Here is a 23,123-nt window from a genome sequence, read left to right on the forward strand (position 1 = left end):
TGGAGAATCCCATGGACGGAGAAGCCTGGTAGGCTACAGTCCACGGGGTCGCAAAGAGTCGGACACGACTGAGCGACTGAATGGATGGATGGACGGTTGCTTTGTTGTCAACATTCATAAACTTGTCAGCCTGGGTTGCATACCACCGTGACTCATTAACCTTTAACAATTGTGCCTCAATGTCCTCTGCTGTTTCATCAATTCGTCTAGTTATAGTGCTAGCTGAAAGAGGAACGTGTGCCACCTTCTGAACTGCAGCCTCTCCTAAAAGTTCCTGACAAATGTCCTTGGCAGTTGGCAGGATCAACTCCTCACCAGCTCTTCTTAGCTCTAGCATGTGGTTAGCCACTAAGAACGATGCTTTCAGTGCAGACATGTTTGATGAAGTGGTGGTCTTCAATAATTGCTTCTATTCCTCTTGTTCACTTTTTTTTTCTTTTGAAAAACTCCAAAAGCTTGTCCTTTAATGCAGAGGGCTTGGTTTCTATGTAGCGAATCAGTTTTGAAGGTTTCAAGGCTTTGATGTGTAGCTGGTCACTACATATTATGCAAAGTGGGTTGGAGAATGTGAACCACCTATTGCAATGAACCTGTAATTTAAGTGGGACTTTTGGTATTTTCTTTTAAATGCAACTTTCATTTTGTTGGCAGTCTTAGAGTCTTCTGCTGTCTCATCTTTGCGTCTTTCCCCCTTTTCAAAGAATCTCTCCAGTGACATTTTTTTTTTAACTTATTTTGGCTAGGCTTAGCTTGTGAGCTCACCAAAACTGTGACTGAGACAAGTGAGCAGTGTGGAAAAGAGGTGGGGACAGAAGTGGTAATTAAAATAATCAGTGGGCCGTGTATGGACTAAAATAAGTGTTGGATTCTTCCCTGAAACCTGCCACCAGATGTATGATTGAAGTGCATCAGCTCACTTGCCAGTATGGAACCTGCCACTAGATGCAGCTTAATTGTCACTTGCCAGTCACTGATAGGGTTTCAATATGAGTCTGCCAGCAATTGATTTATGATGGCTCTGTGCAGTCAAACCTCTCTGCTAATGATAATCTGAATTTGCAGACACTCCCCAGCATCACTGCCTCAGCTCCAACTCAGATCATCAGGCATTAGTTTCTCGTAAGGAACATGCAACCTAGATCCCTTGCATGCACAGTTCACAGTAGGGTTCAGGCTCCTCTGAGAATCTAATGCCGCCACTGATCTGACAGGAGGCAGAGTTCAGGCAGTAATGTGAGTGATGGGGAGTGGCTGTAAATACAGATGAGGCTTTGTTCACTTGCTTGCTCACCACTCACCTCCTGCTGTGTGGCCCAGTTGCTAATAGGCCACAGACTGCTACCAGTCTGTGCCTGTGGGCTGGGGACCCAAGCTCTACACCATCTCCCTGGGCAGGATCTGTGCCTCAGTCAGGTCTTAAAACCATACAAGTAATGTGTTCCAGCCCTAAGAATGCACTCTGGGAAGGAATGTAGGTGAATTCTGAATATGTCTCAGTTCTCCTGAGATAGAATGACCACACTCATGTCACAAATAATGAGATCTGCTGACCCTCTTTAGGACACTGACTATCAAAGTCTAGGTTTGAACAAAGAATATATTTACTCTAGGTGTGTAAAATGAATCAGGCAGATGTGGAAACAAATATAGCAAATTTTAGAACTTTCAGCATCCCATATATCATACTAGGCACAATCTGATACCTTCAAGAGCAGATGGAACTATTCCCCGTCTCTGATGGTTGTACCAAAAGTCCTAACGACACTAAGACCGAAGTCCTATTCATGTTGGGGCAAATATGACACTATAATCACCACAAACAGCAGTTCAGGAGCCTGGACCATGTTATTTTCCCTTCCAAACCCTAACATTACAGAAAGTGCTGAGTCTTACAGAGGTGAGTCTTCAGCACGATCCACATCTCTTTAATGTTTACATGAAACATATGTCTTTGGATTTCTCTCTGGGATCTGACTTAAGGTTGAAGTTATGTCCCTTTATTATTGAGAAATTAGCATTTTGTCCATCAGACTCTCAGTTCAGTTCAGTTCATTTCAGTAGCTCAGTCATATCCAACTCTTTGTGACCCCATGAACCACAGCACGCAAGGCCTCCCTGTCCATCACCAACTCCCGGAGTCCACCCAAGCCAATGTTCATTGAGTCGGTGACACCATCCAACCATCTCATCCTGTCGTCCCCTTCTCCTGTGCTCAATCTTTCCCAGCATCAGTGTCTTTTCAAATGAGTCAACTCTTCGCATCAGGTGGTGAAAGTATTGGAGTTTCAGCTTCAGAATCAGTCCTTCCAATGAACACCTAGGACTGATCTCCTTTAGGATGGACTGGTTGGATCTCCTTGCAGTCCAAGGGGCTCTCAAGAGTCTTCTCCAACACCACAGTTCAGAAGCATCAATTCTTCAGCACAGAGCTTTCTTCACAGTCCAACTCTCACATCCATACATGACCACTGGAAAACTCACAGACTTGACTAGACGGACCTTGGTTGGCAAAATAATGTCTCTGCTTTTTAATATGCTATCTAGGTTGGTCATAACTTTCCTTCCAAGGAATAAGCGTCTTTTAATTTCCTGGCTGCAATCAGCATCTGCAGTGATTTTGGAGCCCAAAAAAATAAAGTCTGACACTGTTTCCACTGTTTCCCCATCTATTTCCCATGAAGTGATGGGACCAGATGCCATGATCTTCGTTTTCTGAATGTTGAGCTTCAAGCCAACCTTTTCACTCTCCTCTTTCACCTTCATCAAGAGGCTCTTTAGTTCCTCTTCACTTTCTGCCATAAGGGTGGTGTCATCTGCATATCTGAGGTTATTGATATTTCTCCCAGCAGTCTCGATTCCAGCTGGTGCTTCTTCCAGCCCAGCGTTCCTCATGATGTACTCTGCATAGAAGTTAAATAAGCAGGGTGACAATATACAACCTTGACGTACTCCTTTTCCTATTTGGAACCAGTCTGTTGTTCCATGTCCAGTTCTAACTGTAGCTTCCTGACCTGCATACAGGTTTCTCAAGAGGCAGGGCAGGTGTCAGACTCTGCCCATGCCCGATTAGACTTACCTTCAGCATGTGCGCCAGCACCGCTTTTTGCTCTCGCAGAAGGTTTTCTCTTTCCATCGTGAACTTCTCTCTCAGTTGGTCTATATTTTCCTTGTGGCTTCTCTCTTGGGCCTCCAGTTTTTGCTTCTCTTCATTCAGTTTCTGTTTTAGCAGATCCTGTTTCATCTCTGCTGCTTGTCTCTTGGTACGTTCCTCTGTTACACAAAAGTTTTAAAGAAATAACAGTTATGCTGAGCTATACCTTCCTGAGCTCAAAGACTAAAATGACATTAAATTGGTGGGAAGGAGTCTGACTGTTCCTGCTACCACATAAGACGACCTGCTTCAGCATATGATGTAGAAGCCCTGATTGGATATACATAAAACCCAAACTCCCCTGGTTATTTCCACATGTAGCAGAGAGGTTCCACAGAAGAGGAAGCTCTGGTTCCAGGAAGTGTTTGTTCCCCCACCTGCCAAAAGGCAGCACAGGACACCTTCCCCTCTGAGAGCTCAGTCCTCCCCTGTACCTGCCATGGCCTTGTCCGCATCAGTGAGCGCCTGGTCTGCCTTCAGGATGGCTTCCTCTACTTCTGCCAGTGACTGCAGGAAGTTCTGGAGGACCTGGTTTGCCTGAGAAAACAACAAGAAGCAAAGACTCATCAGGCAGCAAAGACGTAAAGTCTTGCTATTGAAATTATTGTTCAGTAAACCTACAGATTCGACCTTATAAGTTCTTCATCCTTTTTGGGACCCCACAGTAGTTAAAGACCCTGTAATTATGTGCAGTTGTACAAACATCAGTCCTCTACTGCTTGCAACTGTAGTCTCTGCACATTGTTTTTCTTCTAATGCTCATCTACTCTTTCTTTATTAGGATATCATTTACTGACACTCCAACTTGTGACTTTTACCTCCTCTTCCAGGAAGCATTCTTAAGGTGTATTCTGATTTCTGAATGGCTTCCAAGAACATAATAGCTGTCCTGTAAGCACTACTACTTGATAGTCGTGTGATCTTAGGCAACTTAGTACATTCTCCTCGTGTCATATTCTCAATTTTATAATAAAGATGATAATATTTAATTTATATTACTTTGAGGACTAAATTGATAATCCAACCACATCACCTAGGTACAGCTGATGCAGTGAGTGCTCAACATACATCAGTCATCATTATCATCACCATAACCATCACTGTCACTTATCCCTATCAATGTATATAATAACCACTGTCCCACCATATCCATTGACTCTTTACATGTCCTTCTCAGGTAAGACCATAAGCTTCTTGAAAATAGCAGCTTTTCTTTAATTTTCCCTATTCTTTGCAGAAAGCCCACTTGAGGGAAATTTCTTTTAAAAATTTTGTTATTTTATTTTTATACAATTTTTAAAAGTTACACTGCATTTAAAGTTACTGCACAATGTTGGCTATATTCCCTATACTTTGTAATACATCTTTGTAACCTATCCTACACCCAAGCATTTGTACGTCACAGCTTCCCTGTATTGCCCCCACTCCACATTACCCCACTAATTTGTCCTCTATGTCTGTGAATCTTCTTCTTTTGTTATGTTTACTAGTTTGTTGTAGTTTTGGATGTCAAATATAAGTGATATCATCGGTATTTGTCTTTCTCTGTTTAACTTATTTCTCTTAGTATTAAGTCAATCCATGTTGCCACAAATGGCAAAAGTTCGCCCTTTTAATTTTTTAATAACTAAGTAGCATTCATATACATGCACACTCCACGTCTTCTTTATCCATTCCTCTGTTGATGGATATTTAGGCTGCTTCCATATCTTGGCTATTGTAAATAATGCTGCTATGAACTTTGGGATGCGGGTATCTTTTTGAATTAGTGTTTTGCAAAACCTGGTACATTGTTGGAATAAAAGGAATATTCTCTTTCCTCTAGATCCTTGATAATAAGTCCTGTCTTTGGGTAGAAATATTTCTGGTTTGTTGAAGAGTAGCTCACAAACTGTAGATATAAAAGCTGAAAATGTAAAGATATTGCCATGCTCTCCTTTCTCTACAAAAGTTGTGCTATGGTCTTAGAATTTCAAAAGAACCAACAAAAACCCTTGGTCTCCAATCTGTTGTTCTTTCCCAATCCGCTTACTCCTCACCTTAACTCCTTTCCTGGGAATGAGTCTATAGTTCTCTTCAAACTTGTTCCTTGCTTCTAAGTAGCAATGGTGTCCTCCAGGGACAAAGAAATTTCCCTCTGAAATACTCGTCATTAAAGGCTCTGAAAGCTTTTTAAGCTCAGCCCCACAATATCTGTCAGATGCTTCTTCATTTTGCAGCAAGAAATCGCCTTCCATTTTCTTGATCATGATCTGTTGAAAAAACAAGGAGAAATTCAATAGAAAGGAGCTGTTAGAGGAAAACATCCAGCTGTGATCCTCTAGAAGGAAGCAGTCGGACAACATCGGTGCAAAGATACAGAATAATAGATACAGAGTCAGGAGACTAGTTTTAGTCTCAGGTGTGACCAACTCTGTGTGACTTATAGGGAGTCCCTTAACTTTTCTCAGTCTCAACATCTGTGAAATGATGGGTTGGCAGATGTGAATTTCATTGTTCCTTTAACAGTAGTAGGATTAATAGTGATAAATCCATCAACAATGAAAAATAGCAAGTTCAGTTATGATTTGAATTAGGCTTTCTTATGCATACTAGGTTCTTTAGATAAAATACATACATAGCAAATCAACTGCCTAACATATTGAGTGAAGTATACACTGAACAGAGTTTTGAACTTTTTCTGAATTCTTGTTTCACTGAGGGTTTGATTGTGTGGAAATATAGGAACAGAAATTTCGTACTTGTCCTTATAAATTACAATTGGGCTGGTTTTCTTCTAAGAGATTTTGGTAACTTGTAGGATATACAAAGGTAGACTGAAAGACAAGGTTTCAGTGATGGTGCTAATGGTAAACAGAATTAGGAACTCTAAGAATTCTCTCCCTTGGTGTTCACACTGCATAGTCCCTGGACCTATAAACATGATGAACGTTGATCCTGTGTTTAGATTATGTCATACGGCACAGGCTACTTTAAGAAAGTGAGATTACCCAAGTGGGCATTACATAATCACACAAGCCCTTTCCATGCAGTCTTCTCTAGTTGGTGGCAGAAGAGGTAATTGGAGTGATTAGAAACAAAAGAATACAATGCACCATTGCTGACTTGAAGATGAAGGGGGGTTCCCCAGAGCCCATATGAGTTCTGATGAAACATATATTCACATATATACATATGGGGAGGACACTCTAGCTTATACAAGATTTAAATTAAACTTTATGCTAACTACAATAACCTGTTTTGTGACCTATCAAACATGTACCTCTGCTCCAGCCATTAAAAAAGAATGCATTTAAAAATCACAATGGAGTAACTGTTGGGCAGGAATTAAAAATTGAGCTTGGTGGCCATTGTGGATGTGGTTTCAGACATGTTTCTGCATCCCTGAGAACTTGAATCTTCTGAACTGTATCAGATTCAAGGATGTCACCATCCATTCTCAAAAGAGTGTCTGCTAGTAACTGGGAGCTACAAACTTAGGAACTCAAAGTGTACCATTGTAAATATGCAATAGTTTCAGACCCCAAACAATCCTTCTTTAACAAGCACTCTGACTTCTTTCCAGCTACAAGCTTAATTCTTGACAAATAATACAGGTAATTTTGTGGGTTTTGCCTATAGTAGGGGTTCCCTGCACCTCGTATTTTGTCATGCAACAGAACAGAATTCAAGTTCTTCTTTAATCTGTATCTTCTGGGCTCTAGTCCTCATTTGGCTCAAATAAAACTCTTTTCTTACCCTGAGAAAAATTGTTTATGATTATTCTTGGTGGTATTGCTAAACCCACTTGAACCTTGTTTTTGTTTTCAGCTTGCTATACTCCAAGCACATCACCCATACACACCCTGCACTGGCGTGTGACCTGAAAAAGTGTGAGCTTATAACTGTGTGCTGTTTTAAGCACCAAAGCACAGGGTAATTTGTTTACAGTAGAAAATAAAGAGGTCAGTTTTTAGGAAAAAAGAAGGAAAGTAGCCTGTAGAGTCCTATCATTCACAACAATCCAAACTCCTTTTACGAGAAGCATATGAATCATAGGTGAATAGAAGGAGCCTAAGAATATTTCTTATCCTCTGCAGAGGATGAGATGTTGGATGGCATCCCCCACTCAGTGGACATGAATTTGAGCAAACTCCAGGACATAGTGGAAGACAGAGGAGCTTGGTGTGTTACAGTCCATGGGGTAGGAAAGAGTCAGGACCGACTGAGCTACTGCTGAACAACAGCAACAACAAAGCACATTTCTAGAACCACAGGAATCAGGAAGGATATATTCCAGGCCACATTACCAGAAGCTGCTTCTGGAAAACCTGATTTTCATCCTTGAAAGAGTGCTCCATGAAGACTGCAATGGCTTCCCTCTCACAGGCTGTGTGCACCTCCAGCAGCTCCTGGAGCGTGTCTGTGGGGAGGCTCAGTCGCTGGGCCATCTGCTCACTGTAGTGGTCAACTGCCTTCTGCACGGCTGCTGAGTTCTCCAGCTGGGCCAGAGCTGTCACTGCGTTCTCCAAACAAGGAACTGATCCACTGTTGATGGCATTTACATAGGCCTCCACCAGAGGCCCCAGCCCTGAATAATATATTACATTGTGTTGTCCAAAAAGTTTGTTTAGATTTTCCCATAAGATGCTACAGAAAAATCCAAACAAACTTTTTGGCCAATTCAATATTTTGAAAATAGAATGTTTTCATTCATTTTATGAACCTTAGATCAATATCCTAAAAATCACTAAAATTTTATTGAGCTTTAAATTTTCTTCTCTTTCTTCTCCTCATCTTCATATCCTTCTCCTTTTCCTTCTATAATTTTCTTATAATAACACCAGTGTCTCCTATTCACTCTCTTTTATGGTTCTCAATTCAACACAATACAATATTAACTGAATGACCTCAACAATATGCTCAAAGTTCTCCTGGAACACTTTCCCCCACTTTACATATGGAGAACTTACATATGTAAATAAATTGTGTATTTTGTGGGTACTATTTCCAAATGAAAATGCAGTGCCCCAGGTAAAAATGTCATCAAGAATTTCCAGACAGTGACAAAAACATTAAAACAGACAGGGCACATCTCAGCACAGGGAACCGTGAGACTGCTCAGGTAGCCTGTGCATGAAGCCAGCTCTGTTTATAAGACTGTATTTACATTTGTTTCTCAGACTTTCAATGAGTTTACATGGATTCATGGTGTCCTACTTATTTTCTGATTCATGTGAATTCACAAAATAACTTGTATATCCTCACTAGAAACACTTATCCACCGGATGGCTCATCATAATGAATATTTGTATCCTTAACATACCTTCAATGTAATATTGGGTTGGCCAAAAAGTTCGTTTGGGTTTTTCTATAACATCTTACTGAAAAACCTGAAAGAACATTTTGGCCAGCCCTACAGTTTCATGAGATATGATAGTCTTCAAAAAACCCTCATGTAGGGAAATTTTAACGAAGTAACATGCACTTCTATGTGGGGCATAAATATGTTTTTCCAAATTATATAGAGAAGATATAATTACTGAAAAAAAGAAAACACAATTATTGGCAATCCCAGAAGATATTCACAATTTCAACTCCACCACACATTCCTCACCCACACTGAATCACAGAGAGACACGCTGTAGCAAAGGAGGCTCACTTTTCCCGGTGACAGCGATTCCTTCTTTCAAGGTCTTGGTCTTTGCATGGGTATAGATATATGAACAGAAATCTTTTGATTGCTTCTGGAAATTCTCATCCAGTTGATTATCTGGCATTTCCTCAAGATGGAGCAGTTGTTTTTTGTTGCTTGCAGGACGGTCAAAGATAAAACACTTCCGTTTGGGAAAAAACTTCCTGATACACTCTCTGGGCAAGTTGAAATTTTGAATTTGGGGACCTTCATCTGCAAAAGTGGAAAAACAGCAATCACAGAAGCGACAGACTTCAGGTAAGGGGGCTAAGGACTTTCATTTCCAGTGATTTTTGTATCACTCTAATTCCTGTGCCTGTAAATCTTTTTTAGTTTTATGGTAATCTACCATGGAAACTCTGTTTTTGTACTGAGCCAAGAGTGAAGAAAGTACTCCTGGGGAAGAAGAAGAAGCATCCATCCCAACTGAAGAAACCTGTGGTTGTTTTCCTCAGCCATTGTATAGTATGAGATGGATTAATTATTTATTAAATGAAGACCTCATACAGCTTATGGCAGAAACCCTGTTGGGGATTTATACAGACCTGCCAATGAACTTCCCTTGTGGCTCAGATGGTAAAGCATCTGCCTGCAATGCAGGAGACCCAGGTTCGGGAAGATCTCCTGGAGAAGGAAATAGCAACCCACTCCAATATTCTTGCCTGGAAAATCCCATGGACGGAGAAGCCTGGTAGGCTACAGTCCATGGGATCGCAAAGAGTCAGACACGACTGAGCGACTTCACTTTCTTGAAAGATAAACTAATACAAATAATTACCAGAAATACTTTTCTGATCTGACAGTCTCCATTTCAGATATGAAATGTGGGCTCAAAAGTAAAGAAATCATAGAAATAAGGATATTCACAGTATTTCTGGGGAAGAAACCACATGGGAGACAAATGATACACAAGGCAGTAAAGTTTTACAAAATCAGAGTAAAAAAATGCACATTCTATAAATGTGTTTTGAGATTACTTTAGCATACACGATCTCATGTTAAGATTGGCCTAAATGAAACTAGGACACCTCATCAGTCTTTTGCATCATTTTCTGTTGGAAGTGGCAGTATCATCCAGAGAGATTCCGGGCATGTATCTGCAGTTCAATAAATATTTATTGAAAGGGTAAATAAATGATTAAACAAACAAAATCAATATTTCTTCTAAGTACCACTCATTATTCTCATAATCTGTTATAACTCATTTGTTATATAATATGACATACTATGTAAGGCTCTAGAATAAAGAGTGTGAGATTAGGCGAAAGCATTTGAAGACTTTTCACAGTCTCAGTGAAAGGACATAGCAATGCTTTTCTTTGGAACTAATCAAGGTATAAATAGTCTGTCTGTGAAGAATGTATCTATATAAGACAGTAAAATACACTGTGTGAAATGTATTTAAAAATTAATTATTTTGCTTACCTTATGATTCTGTATTTACTAATTTCAATTTGATGGGTTATATTTCTCAAATAGAAGAGGAGAAACACTTAATATGAAACACAGTATATGAGCCTTTCTTTTTCATGGTATTAATTTTTCTAAAGTCATTCAGTAGAATATTGGATTCTAAATTTCCTCTGTGAGCTTAAGTTCTGGTCAATGGGGTTTTCCCAGTAATAATAATGACTGAAGCCACCTCCCAGTCATTCACCAAGTACCATTAGCATGGCTTCAAATCCAACTTCAAATCAAGTTCTGACAACAAGGGCTCTGTTGACCCCACCTCCTACTGAGCTTCCTACCACCCTGGCCTTGCTCTGATACCTGGAATCAACTTCAAGGCATGCTCCAGGTACTCATCTTCAGTGATGGAGTTCCCGTCTAACTCCAGCTCCAGCATGAAATCCCGCACAGTCCAAATAAAGTCTGGAAAGAAACTCACAAATTGGGCTGAATCCTTTACTTTGTCAGAGCTGGAAGATGATTTGGTTCTGATCAGCTCTGTTAATTCAGTCACATAGCTGGAATCTTAACTAAGGAAAAAGAAGTACTCTCCAACACCGTTACCAGATCTCATCTCAAAACAAGTTTTACCATCATTCCCTTTTGCCCCATTTTCCATCTTCATCAACTATAAGAATGAAGTCATGGGCAAGAAAAAACATTGTCAGTTGCAATTCCCATAAACTCAGTGAAACATGGTGGTTCAATTCCTGAAAGGATACTGCAGCTGCTGCAAGGCCTGATGGTTGATGCTGTTCACGCTGTTGTAGATAAAGGTGCTGCTCAGGAGCACAGCCAGGGCAAAGATCCACACGTCATTCTTGGAGTCCTCCTAGAATGTATGTTAGAGAGTGAGGACACTACTCCCCATGCTCTCATTCAGGTGTTCATTCACTGTAACAGCTCTATTGTAACTCAGTTGTAAGGTAAATAAATTTTCAAGACAATGATAAATTCAAACTTTCTGGTATTGACATTTTCCCCTTCAAATGCTTCAGTGTGATTAGCTATTAACAGAAGTGAATGACATCTTGTATGTGATTAAAATGTTTAATACAATGCTTGAAACATAGAAGTTGTACAATAGTAAGTGGGCAGTGATTGCTTTGTAAGTTTTTCTAGATCACAATTTCTGTAGAGACAGAAATACTATTTAACTAAATTCATCAACTGCTAACTATGCATCTAGATAGCACAAGATACTTATTTGCTTACTAGGATATAAAGTTCCACATGATAATGCCCACCCTAGAGAGATGGCTTTCTTGAGGGGCAGATATACATGGGAACATACAAATCTATCCATAATGATAAACAGCCTGGCATGGAACCAAATGTTGTAATGTAAAAGACAAAGTGGCAACTTCCAAAAGACAGAAAAAAATACTCTGTACATTCAGAGCCAGAATTAATTATGTTTGATAGTGACATGATGGCATTAGGTTGAAAGGAACTGAGCTTTAAAAAATTGACAGAATGTGGATTTGTGGAGTTTTAGGGACTCTGCCAGTAGAAGGGCTCACAGAAGCTGATCACAGTTGCCAGAAAATGTGGTCATATAGATAAATTACAAGGTTATTTCATTTGACTGAAGTAGTTCTACCCATGTAGTAGTAGATGTTAAGGCTAAAAATGAGTGACTTTGGAACTGATTTTATATATATATATATATATATATACACACTACACGTATGATTTTATATATATATAGATTATATATATATACTACAGAAATGGGCTCCCTGCCTGCCAATGCAGGGACATGTGTTTGATCCCTGAGTCAGGAACATACCCTGGAGAAGGAAACAACAACCCACTCAACTATTCTTACCTGGAAAATCCCATGAACAGAGGAGCCTGGCAGGCTACAGTCCATGGGGTTGCAAAGAGTTGGACACGAGTTAGTGGTTGAGTACACATGCATACTACAGAGATACGTGACACACAGTGGGACAGCAAGGAGTTCTGCTGCGCAGACACAATATATTCCAAGTGATGAAAGGTGAGAACCAACAAACAAAAATACTCTACCCAGCAAGACTCTCATTAAGATATGATGGAGAAATCAAATGCTTTCCTGACGAGCCAACAATTAAGAGAATTCATCACCACCAATCCAGCTTTGTTTGTTGTTCAGCAACAGCAACAATTGCTCAGTAGTGTCCAACTCTGCAAACCCCATGGACTGCAGCATGCCAGACTTCCCTATCCTTCACTGTCTCTCAGAGTTTTCTCAAACTCTTGTCCATTGAACCGGTGATGCCATCCAACCATCTCATCCTCTGTCACCCCCTTCTCCTCCTTCCTTCAATACTTCCCCGCATCAGGGTCTTTCCAATGAGTCAGCTCTTTGCATCAGGTGGCCAGAGTATTCAAGCTTCAGCTTGAGCATTATTCCTTCCAAAGAATATTCAGGGTTGATTTCCTTTAGAATTGACTGGTTTGATCTCCTTGCTATCCAAGGGATTCTCAAGAGTCTTCTCCAGCACCACAGGTCAATAGCATCAGTTCTTCGGTGCTCAGTCTTCTTTATGGTCCAACTCTCACATCCATACATGACCACTGGAAAAACCATAGCTTTTACTAGATGGACCTTTGTCAGCAGAGTGATGTCTGTGTTCTTTAATACACTGTCTAGGTTTGTCATAGATATTCTTCCAGGAACAAACATTTTTTAACTTCATGACTGAAGTCACCATCTGCAGTGATTTTGGAGCCCAATGAAATAGTCTGTCACTGTTTCTATTGTTTCCCCATCTATTTGCCATGAAATGATGGGACCAGATGTCATGATCTTCATTTTTTGAATGTTGAGTTTTAAGCCAGCTTTTTCACCCTCCTCTTTCACTTTCATCAAGAGGCTGTTTAGTTCCTCTTTGCTTTCAGCCATGGCATAAGAGTGGTATCATCAGCATATCTGAGATTATTGATATTTCTCCTGGCAATCTTGATTCTAGCTTGTGCTTCATCCAGTCTGACATTTCTCATGATGTACTCTGCATAGAAATTAAATAAGCAGAGTGACAATACGCAGCCTTGACATACTTCTTCCAAGTTGAACCAGTCCGTTGTTCCATGTCCAGTACTAATTGTTGCTTCTTGGCCTGAATACAGATTTCTCAGGAGCCAAGTGAGGTGATCTGGTATTTTCAACTCCTGAAGATATTTCCACTGTTTGTTGTGAACCACACAGTCTAAGGCCTTAGCATAGCCAATGAAACAAAAGTAGATGCTTTTCTGGAATTCCCTTGCTTTTTCTATGATACAACAGATGTTGACATTTGATCCCTGGTTCCTCTCCCTTTTCTAAATCCAGCTTGTACATCTGGAAGTTCACGGTTCATGCACTGTTGAAGCCTAGCTTGAAGGATTTTGAGCATTACCTTGCTAGTATGTGAAATGAGAACGACTGGACAGTAGTTTGAACATTCTTTGGCATTACCCTTCTTTGGGACTGGAATGAAAACTGACCTTTTCCAGCCCTGTGGCCACTGCTGAGTCTTCCAAATTTGCTGATATATTGAGTGCAGCACTTTAATAACATCATCTTTTAGGATTTGAAATAGCTCAGCTAGAATTCCATCACCTCCACTAGCTTTGTTTGTAGTAATGCTTCCTAAAGTCCACTTGACTTCACACTTCAGGATGTCTGGCTCTAGGTGAGCAACCACACCATCATGGTTATCTGGGTCATTATGACCTTTTTTGTGTATTTCTTCTGTGGATTCTTGCCACCTCTTCTTAATCTCTTCTGCTTCTGTTATGTTCATACTGTTTCTGTCCTTTATTGTGCCTGTCATTGCATGAAATGTTCCCTGGTATCTCTAATTTTCTAAAAGAGATCTCTAGTCTTTCCCATTCTATTGCTTTCCTCTATTTCTTTGTATTGTTCACTAAGTGAAAGGCAAAGGAGAAAAGGAAATATATACCGATCTGAATGCAGAGTTCCAAAGAATAGCAAGGAAGGATAAGAAAGGTTTCTTTTCTTTTATTTATTTTTTTAATTGAAGGATAATTGCTTTACAGAATTTTGTTGTTTTCTGTCAAACCCCAACATGAAGGAAAGGTTTCTTAAGTGAACAATGCAAAGAAATAGAGGAAAACAATAGAGTAGGAAAGACTAGAGATCTCTTCAAGAAAATTAGAGAAACCAAGGGAAAATTTCGTGCAAAGACGGGCACAATCCAGCTTTACAAATATTAAAGGAACTTCTCTAGGCAAGAAACACAAGAGAAGAAAAGGATCTACAAAAATAAACCCAATACAACTAAGAAAATGGTAACAGAATTATATATATCAATAATTACTTTAAATGTAAATGGATTAAATGCACCAATGAAAAGGCATAAACTTCCTGGACTGATGAAAACATGTGTATGTATGCACTTCCACTTACCACATCACTCTACTTAATCCCCCAAATTGTATGTAATTATTTTATATTGTTAGGTTAATCATGTTTTATTATGGTTTACAATTGTAATTATCTTTTATTTTTTGTCTGGCTATTGATTGTGAAAATAGATACTCATCTTTTATTATTGTGATTATGTAACTATTATTCCCTTAATACTATTGTATCATGCTGCTGCTGCTAAGTCGCTTCAGTCGTGTCCGACCCTGTGTGACCCCATAGACGGCAGCCCACAAGGCTCCCCCATCCTGGGATTCTCCAGGCAAGAACACCGGAGTGGGTTGCAATTTCCTTCTCCAATGTATGAAGGTGAAAAAGGTGAAGTCGCTCAGTCGTGTCTGACTCTTAGCGACCCCATGGACCGCAGCTTACCAGGCTCCTCCATCCATGGGATTTTCCTGACAAGAGTACTGGAGTGGGTTGCCATTGCCTTCTCCATATTGTATCATGATTGGTCAACAAAATAATATCAGAATTCTATATCAGTACAATTACCATTTAATAGAAAACCTGTAATCACTTTTTAAAATCCAGATGCATATCAGAATTATCTCTGAATTTTTTGAAAAATACAAATGCCCAGGTATTGCTTTTTTTCTCCAAAGCTCTAGATGTGTTTCTGATGAACAGTCATATTTAATAACTGGACTATATGATACTATTTTACTTTTCTCTATTTTGTTTCACTTTTTCTATTTCATATTCAGTGCTCCCATTTGGTTTAGTTTATGCTTTCCAATTTCTCTGACTCTTTTTTTTTGATGTTCTTTCTAAAGTCCTTATCAAGAATTTTTGTCTGGCTAAAAATTATGACATTTTGATTCCATTTGTTTGACTTAGTATGAATAGAGTCTTATATTTCTAATTTATCTTCACTCAAAACTTTGATATAGTTCCATGTATTTTGGCATCTAGTATTACTGCTAGAAGTCTGTGTGTGCTTAGTTGCTTAGTCATGTCCTACTCTTTGCTGGCATGACTGCCAGGCTCCTCTGTCCATGGAATTCTCCAGGCCAGAATACTGGAGTGCGTAGCCATTCCCTTCTCCAGGGTATTTTTCGGATCCAGGGATTGAACCCAGGTTTCCTGCATTACAGGCAGATTCTTTACTGTCTGAGTCACCAGAAAAGTTTATTAGCTTAGTTATTTTTTTAAAAAGAAGTTTCTTGAATAAGGCTTGAAACTTCTAATCCAATTCTGAGAATATAAAGAAACAATATGTTGTAAAAAAAATAGGAATTTAACATGTGATATACTATAGGAAATGGCAACCCACTCCAGTGTTCTTGCTAGGAGAATCCCAGGGACGGGTGGCGGAGCCTGGTGGGCTGCCGTCTATGGGGTCACACAGAGTCGGACACGACTGAAGCGATGCAGCAGCAGCAGCAGCAGCATAGTATTATTAACTAACATTCAGATTTTGTTCAAATTCACAAAGCTTTATGCTTGTGTCCCTTGTTTTCATAACTTATTCAAGACTCCACATTGTATTTAACTGCATTGAGCTGCTTTGGCTGCATGTAACAAATTCTGGTAAATTCTCTTTTTGTTTTTATTCTATTACAAATATTTTCTAGTTTTCCTTGTTATGGCCTTTTGGATATACCCATCATTTAAAAGTGGACATTTAATTTCTAAACCTGTGGAATTTTTATTTATTTTTTTTCTAAATTTAATAAATGGTACAAAGCACAATGCCATAAACATTAACAGTTAAAATATCACCAAGTGAAAAAAATACTATAGAATACACAGTTGCAAAAAGCTACATTAAGTTATTTTACAACTGCCTCAAGCTGCAAAAAGAAAAAAAAAACCCAATGCCTTACCTAAGTTATCCCTCTCTCAAAATAATGCCCTTTATATTATAAACCATGAGCTCCCCATCAAAAGACGGGAACTGCTTTTGTTAATTCATATATATATATGACTGTATCACTTTGCTATACACCTGAAACAAACACAACACTATAAATAAAATATAGTACAATATAAAATAAAAATAAGTAACAGATCTTTGGGGCTTTACACTGAGTTAGAGTTCCTATCAGAGGGATAACAGCACCACAGCCACACTGGATCCTCATGAAGGAGGCACACGAATGACTGGATTACAAGAGTTAAAGGAATGAGAGCTGCTCACTTCCCAGAAACTACAGCTCACAGAAAACCAACAAAGGCACGAGATACAGACCATTCACTTACGAATGTGTAAAACTCAAGAAAGTCCACATCACTCCTACAACATGTCGAAAGGGCCTCAGAATTCACACAATACCAACTTTCTCATGGTTCTGGTTAAATTACATATACCAGTTTATAACAAATGGCAAAATCTGTAACTCTGTTCAAAGTTTTAAAAAATTACTTAAGAATAATTTCTTGTATTTCTATGCCACCTTTATAGTTCTGGTTTCTCGTTTCTTAATTAGTAAATTCAGCAAGAATTCTGGTAAATTCTCTTTTTGTTTTTATTCTATTACAAATATTTTCTAGTTTTCCTTGTTTTGGCCTTTTGGATATACCCATCATTTAAAAGTGGACATTTAATTTCTAAACCTGTGGATTTTTAAAGTATCTTTGATATTAATTTCTCTTTTTGATATCAATTTCTCATTTAAATGCTTTCTACTCTGCAATCACCCTCTGTGTTTTTTTCAGTCTCCTAACTTTATTGAGGATTTCAATGGCTAAGTCAAATATCTCTCTTGGTAAATGTCACAGTGTACTTATAAGTATGTGGGTTATTTTAACATATCTTTTCATATTGGTCTATAACATAATTCCACAATGATAAGCGAACAGACTTTATGATTTCAACGCCTATATACCATGACTCTTTCGCACCTGATCTTAAATCCCTGAATAAGTTCCAGTGTCTCCTAGCTTATAATCTATGGGAACTTGGATACAATTTGTATTCTACTGTTGTGTGAAAACTGTATAAATCTTAGTTATGTTGAATTAGTTCATAGTGCTTTTCAGGTCTACTATATCCTTCTCCTTCTCTGTATATTCATTGCATTAATTTTCGAGAGTTTGATATTGAAACTCCAACTAAAATCTTAACTTATCTACATAAAATTAATTATAATATATAGTGGTACTATATGTAGCTTTCTTCTGTATTTTCCAGGTCTCCTGTAAATGTGTTATCATATTTTCACAATTTAAAAAATGAAAAAGAAAGAGGAATAAAGAGTAAAGAAAATTCCCTGCCTTACCTTCTCCACGTTGCCCAGGCCCTCAGTGTCCAGAAGGACCAGGGTGGAGCTCTCCTTGAAGGGGTGGGGCATACACCACATCCAGATGCCTTTGGTTTCAGACCTCACTCTGGGGCCCAGCTGGAAACCTGCACGGAAAGAAGAATGCAACGCACAATAAGAGCAGATAGTCCAGGCTGCCCATGGGTTACTTTGGGTAAAATTGTTGAAATGTGAGTGCATGACTGGGGAAAATGTGTTTTCATTTCAGCAAGGACTGTCAGTTCAAATGTTTACACATGCTCAGGACCTTCCCAAGAAATATTTCTTGTCCCCTATTCACCTCATAACATTAATGGCTCATGCTGTGTCACATTCCAGAATTAATGTAAATTCTATTAACCTTTCTATTTTTTTCAGTTCCATAGCCTCCACTTTCTGATGGAGTCCCAACAGTGAGAGGTACCAGCAAGAGATTAGAAATCAGGCACCTGTTCCCTTGGTTTCCACCTGGTGAGCCATGGTGCCCTAGTACCTCTGTTCCTCTGCCTTCGTCATATCTCCTTTCATTTAGCTCTATCCAGTTGTTCTGGTCTCTGTCACATTCTGGAATCCACTAATTGCCTCTTCACCCTATAGGAATTATAAAGGCTCCCTGGTCATTGTTGCTGCCACCCTCTGAGTGCTTCTGCTTCCTTCAGAAAAATGGAGTGGTTCCTTTTGCTCTGCTTGGGCCCTTGTAATTATCACTCCATTTACAGTTACCTGTTAAGTGGATCATCTGTTTCCTTCCAGGTTCTGAACTAATACATTAGCTTTTGTTAAATTGTTTTTTCCCTCCTCGTTTTCCCTATATTTTCCTCATTTTTGTTCTCTTCAAAAAATGATGAAATCTTTGTTCATTGACTTGGGTGGGGATAAAATAGCAGGGGATTAGAAAAGACCTGTGAGAATTGTTTGCCCTTCTTTCTAAGGCTTAAACCAACAGAAAGTGATTATGTGAGATCATGGGCTTCCCTGTTAGCTCAGACAGTAAAGAATCTGCCTGCAATGCAGGAGACCTGGATTGGGAAGATCCCCTGGAGAAGGGAATGACAACCCACTCCAGTATCCTTGCTTGGGGAATTCCATGGACAGAGGAATCTGATGGGCTACAGTCCATGGATAGCTGAGTCAGACAGGACTGAGCAACTAACACACTTATGTGTAAGAAAGCAAAATATGTCTTATCTACAGTCCAAGATTTTGACTGTCTGCTAGATGCCAGTGCTCCCTTCAACTGAGAAAAGAAACGGATATGATGAAATGCCTAGAGGAGCATGGCTTAGGCCATTCAATTGCCATGTTCTGTGTATTCTGCTCTAGCGGGTATAAAACCTGAGATGATCTGCACTCTTCTACATTGTGATGGCATTTGACTGCTTTCTGATTAATACAGAGCAGGCTGAACTCCCAGTTCCCCCAGGAAGAAAGGCAGGGTATAATGAAGTTCATCACAGTCAGTTATGTGAGGCAAAGGGGAGACAAAGAATCATAACAAGGTGACAGTAGTGAGCTGCTTCTGCTAGTGAACTTTGACTGGGCACCAGTTTTGCTTCTTTGTTTGTTTTTGTTCTCCCCGTCATTTAATTGGGATAGTAGTGCCACAATTCAAGTTCTTTAAAACCTAACCAGGTGAAGCAGTTCCTTAGTAATGGAAATCACCTCCTTATTACCTGACATTATCTTGAATAAAATAAAAAGGAATATTGTTGAAACACCTTGACTGTTGAAACATCTTGACTGATGTCTCTTCACTTCAGTTCAGTTCAGTCGCTCAGTCGTGTCCGACTCTTTGCAACACCATGAATCACAGCACGCCGGGCCTCCCTGTCCATCACCAACTCCCAGAGTTCAAACAAACTCATGTTCATCGAGTCGGTGATGCCTTCCAGCCATCTCATTCTCTGTCGGCCCCTCCTCCTCCTGCCCCCAATCAATCCCAGCATCAGAGTCTTTTCCAGTGAGTCAACTCGTCGCATGAGGTGGCCAAAGTATTGCAGTTTCAGCTTTAGCATCAGTCCTTCCAATGATCACCCAGGACTGATCGCCTTTAGAATGGACTGGTTGGATCTCCTTGCAGTCCAAGGGACTCTCAAGAGTCTTCTCCAAACCACAGTTCAGAAGCATCAATTCTTCGGCAATCAGCTTTCTTCACAGTCCAACTCTCACATCCATACATGACCATGGTAAAAACCATAGCCTTGACTAGACGGACCTTGGTTGGCAAAGTAATGTCTCTGCTTTTTAATATGCTATCTAGGTTGGTCATAACTTTCCTTCCAAGGAGTAAGCGTCTTTTAATTTCATGGCTGCAATCAGCATTTGCAGTGATTTTGGATCCCAAAAAAATAAAGTCTGACACTGTTTCCACTGTTTTCCCATCTATTTCCCATGAAGTGATGGGACCAGATACCATGATCTTAGTTTTCTGAATGTTGAGCTTCAAGCCAACTTTTCACTCTCCTCTTTCACTTTCATCAAGAGGCTCTTTAGTTCCTCTTCACTTTCTGCCATAAGGGTGGTGTCATCTGCATATCTGAGGTTATTGATATTTCTCCTGGAAATCTTGATTCCAGCTTGTGCTTCTTCCAGCCCAGCATTCCTCATGATGTACTCTGCATAGAAGTTAAATAAGCAGGGTGACAATATACAGCCTTGACGTACTCCTTCTCCTATTTGGAACTAGTCTGTTGTTCCATGTCCAGTTCTAACTGTTGCTTCCTGACCTGCATACAGGTTTCTCAAGAGGCAGGTCAGGTGGTCTGGTATTCCCATCTCTTTCAGAATGTTCCACAGTTTATTGTGATCCACACAATCGAAGACTTTGGCATAGTCAATAAAGCAGAAATAGATGTTTTTCTGGAATTCTCTTGCTTTTTCCATGATCCAGCGGATGTTGGCAATTTGATCTCTGGTGCCTCTGCCTTTTCTAAAACCAGCTTGAACATCTGTAAGTTCACGGTTCACGTACTTTTGAAGCCTGGCTTGTAGAATTTTGAGCATGACTTTGCTAGCATGTGAGATGAGTGCAATTGTGCGGTAGTTTGAGCATTCTTTGGCATTGCATTTCTTTGGGATTGGAATGAAAACTGACCTTTTCCAGTCCTGTGGCCACTGCTGAGTTTTCCAAATTTGCTGGCATATTGAGTGCAGCACTTTCACAGCATCATCTTTCAAGATTTGAAATAGCTCAACTGGAATTCCATCACCTCCACTAGCTTTGTTTGTAGTGATGCTTTCTAAGGCCCACTTTGACTTCACATTCCAAGATGTCTGACTCTAGGTGAGTGATCACACCATCGTGATTATCTGGGTCATGAAGATCTTTTTTGTATAGGTCTTCAGTGTATTCTTGCCACCTCTTCTTAATATCTTCTGCTTCTGTTAGGTCCATACCATTTCTGTCCTTTATCGAGTCCATCTTTGCATGAAATGTTCCCTTGGTATCTCTAATTTTCTTGAAGAGATCTCTTGTCTTTCCTATTCTGTTGTTTTCCTCTATTTCTTTGCATTGATCATTGAGGAAGGCTTTCTTATCTCTCCTTGCTATTCTTTGGAACTCTGCATTCAGATGCTTATATCTTTCCTCTTCTCCTTTGCTTTTCACTTCTCTTTCAACAGCTATTTGTAAGGCCTCCTCAGACAGCCATTTTGCTTTTTTCATTTCTTTTCCATGGGGATGGTCTTGATCCCTGTCTTCTGTACAGTGTCACGAACCTGCGTCCATAGTTCATCAGGCACTCTATCTATCAAATCTAGTCCCTTCAATCTATTTCTCACTTCCACTGTATAATCATGAGGGATTTGATTTAGGTCATATCTGAATGGTCTAGTGGTTTTCGTTTCTTAGAGTTCTGAAATCTTTAATCACCGAAAAAAAAAGACCTATTAATTATTTTAGCCTGGCAAAGAAAAAGTGCTCTCCCCTGCCTAGTTGTCAATAATTCTTTAAAAGAAAGACAATATAAAATGTTTTATTTGAGGCCAATGGGAGACTGTAAGCAAAAAGAAAGAGAAAGACAGGAAGAAGTCTATCTACAAGTACTACTTACTTGTAGTGAGGCAAATAATATGCAACTGTACAGATACCAGATCAGCCAAAGCTAAAAAAATTCTTACCAAACTTTTAATATGATGTGGAGAATTCCAGTTACTGCTAATATGCACATAAAATGCACATAAAACTTGAAAAACTGTTTGATATTATCTTGAAAGCCTGAAAACATACGGACTCCATGACCAGGCAATGGCACTTCCAAGTATATCAAACAAGGGTAGCTAGTGTACACGTGCACCAGGATATAGATACAAGAATATTCACAACTGTGAACCCATAGAAGTTGGAGCTACAAATAATACCAGTGTTCATCATCAATGAGTGAATAAGTAAAATTTCCTATCCTCTGTCAATAGCATACTCTACAGTGGTGAGTATACATGAATTATAGATGTGTATGAGTTGGACTGTGAAGAAAGCTGATCGCCGAAGAATCGATGCTTTTGAACTGTGGTGCTGGAGAAGACTCTTGAGAGTCCCTTATACTGCAAGGAGATCCAACCAGTCCATTCTAAAGGAGATCAATCCTGGGTGTTCATTGGAGGGACTGATGCTAAAGCTGAAACTGCAATACTTTGGCCACCCATGCGACGAGTTGACTCACTGGAAAAGACTCTGATGCTGGGAAAGGTTGGGGGCGGGAGGAGAAGGGGACGACCGAGAATGAGATGGCTGGATGGTATCACCGCCTCTGTGGACATGAGTTTGAGTGAACTCCGGGAGTTGGTGATGGACAGGGAGGCCTGGCGTGCTGTGATTCATGGGGTCGCGGAGAGTCGGACACGACTGAGCGACTGAACTGAACTGAACTGATGACAAACTAAATGATCCTCATAAACTTCTTTTTGAACTAAAGAAGCAAGATCCCCATAACTGTCACAATGTAACTCCCTATGTATTAAGTTTGAGCAATGCTTAACAAATGCAGAAACATAATATAAAGCCATTTTTAAAAAGGAAGAATGAAAGAATGCACCATGGAAGTCAAAATTCTGGTGAGATCTAGTGAAGGTATGAGAGGGCATGATTTGGGCTTTTGGGTGTTGAAGTATTTCTTGATCTGTGTAGTGATTACACAGATGATCACTTTAGGTTTATCAACTTTATTGTGTGAGTATATATATATATATGCA

General features: G+C 39.6%; 1 protein-coding gene across 2 annotated transcripts in view; it reads right to left on the minus strand.

The window, feature by feature from the left end:
• The window catches only part of LOC129540748 (guanylate-binding protein 7-like), a 41,356-nt gene that overhangs the window by 5,211 nt on the left and 13,022 nt on the right, over positions 1-23,123 (minus strand). For both annotated transcript variants that reach the window (XM_055402119.2, XM_088835459.1), the window contains 8 exons: positions 17,913-18,040; positions 10,997-11,106; positions 10,596-10,792; positions 8,793-9,038; positions 7,441-7,721; positions 5,191-5,403; positions 3,586-3,688; positions 3,077-3,270 (listed from right to left, as the gene is read on the minus strand). In XM_055402119.2, coding sequence (XP_055258094.2) covers positions 3,077-3,270; positions 3,586-3,688; positions 5,191-5,403; positions 7,441-7,721; positions 8,793-9,038; positions 10,596-10,792; positions 10,997-11,106; positions 17,913-18,040 — 1,472 coding nt within the window. The remainder of the gene's footprint in view (positions 1-3,076; positions 3,271-3,585; positions 3,689-5,190; positions 5,404-7,440; positions 7,722-8,792; positions 9,039-10,595; positions 10,793-10,996; positions 11,107-17,912; positions 18,041-23,123) is intronic.

This window comes from Moschus berezovskii, chromosome 4, assembly GCF_049115385.1.
Source record: "Moschus berezovskii isolate FMDL1 chromosome 4, NW_MosBer_1.0, whole genome shotgun sequence".
NCBI lineage: Eukaryota > Metazoa > Chordata > Mammalia > Artiodactyla > Moschidae > Moschus > Moschus berezovskii.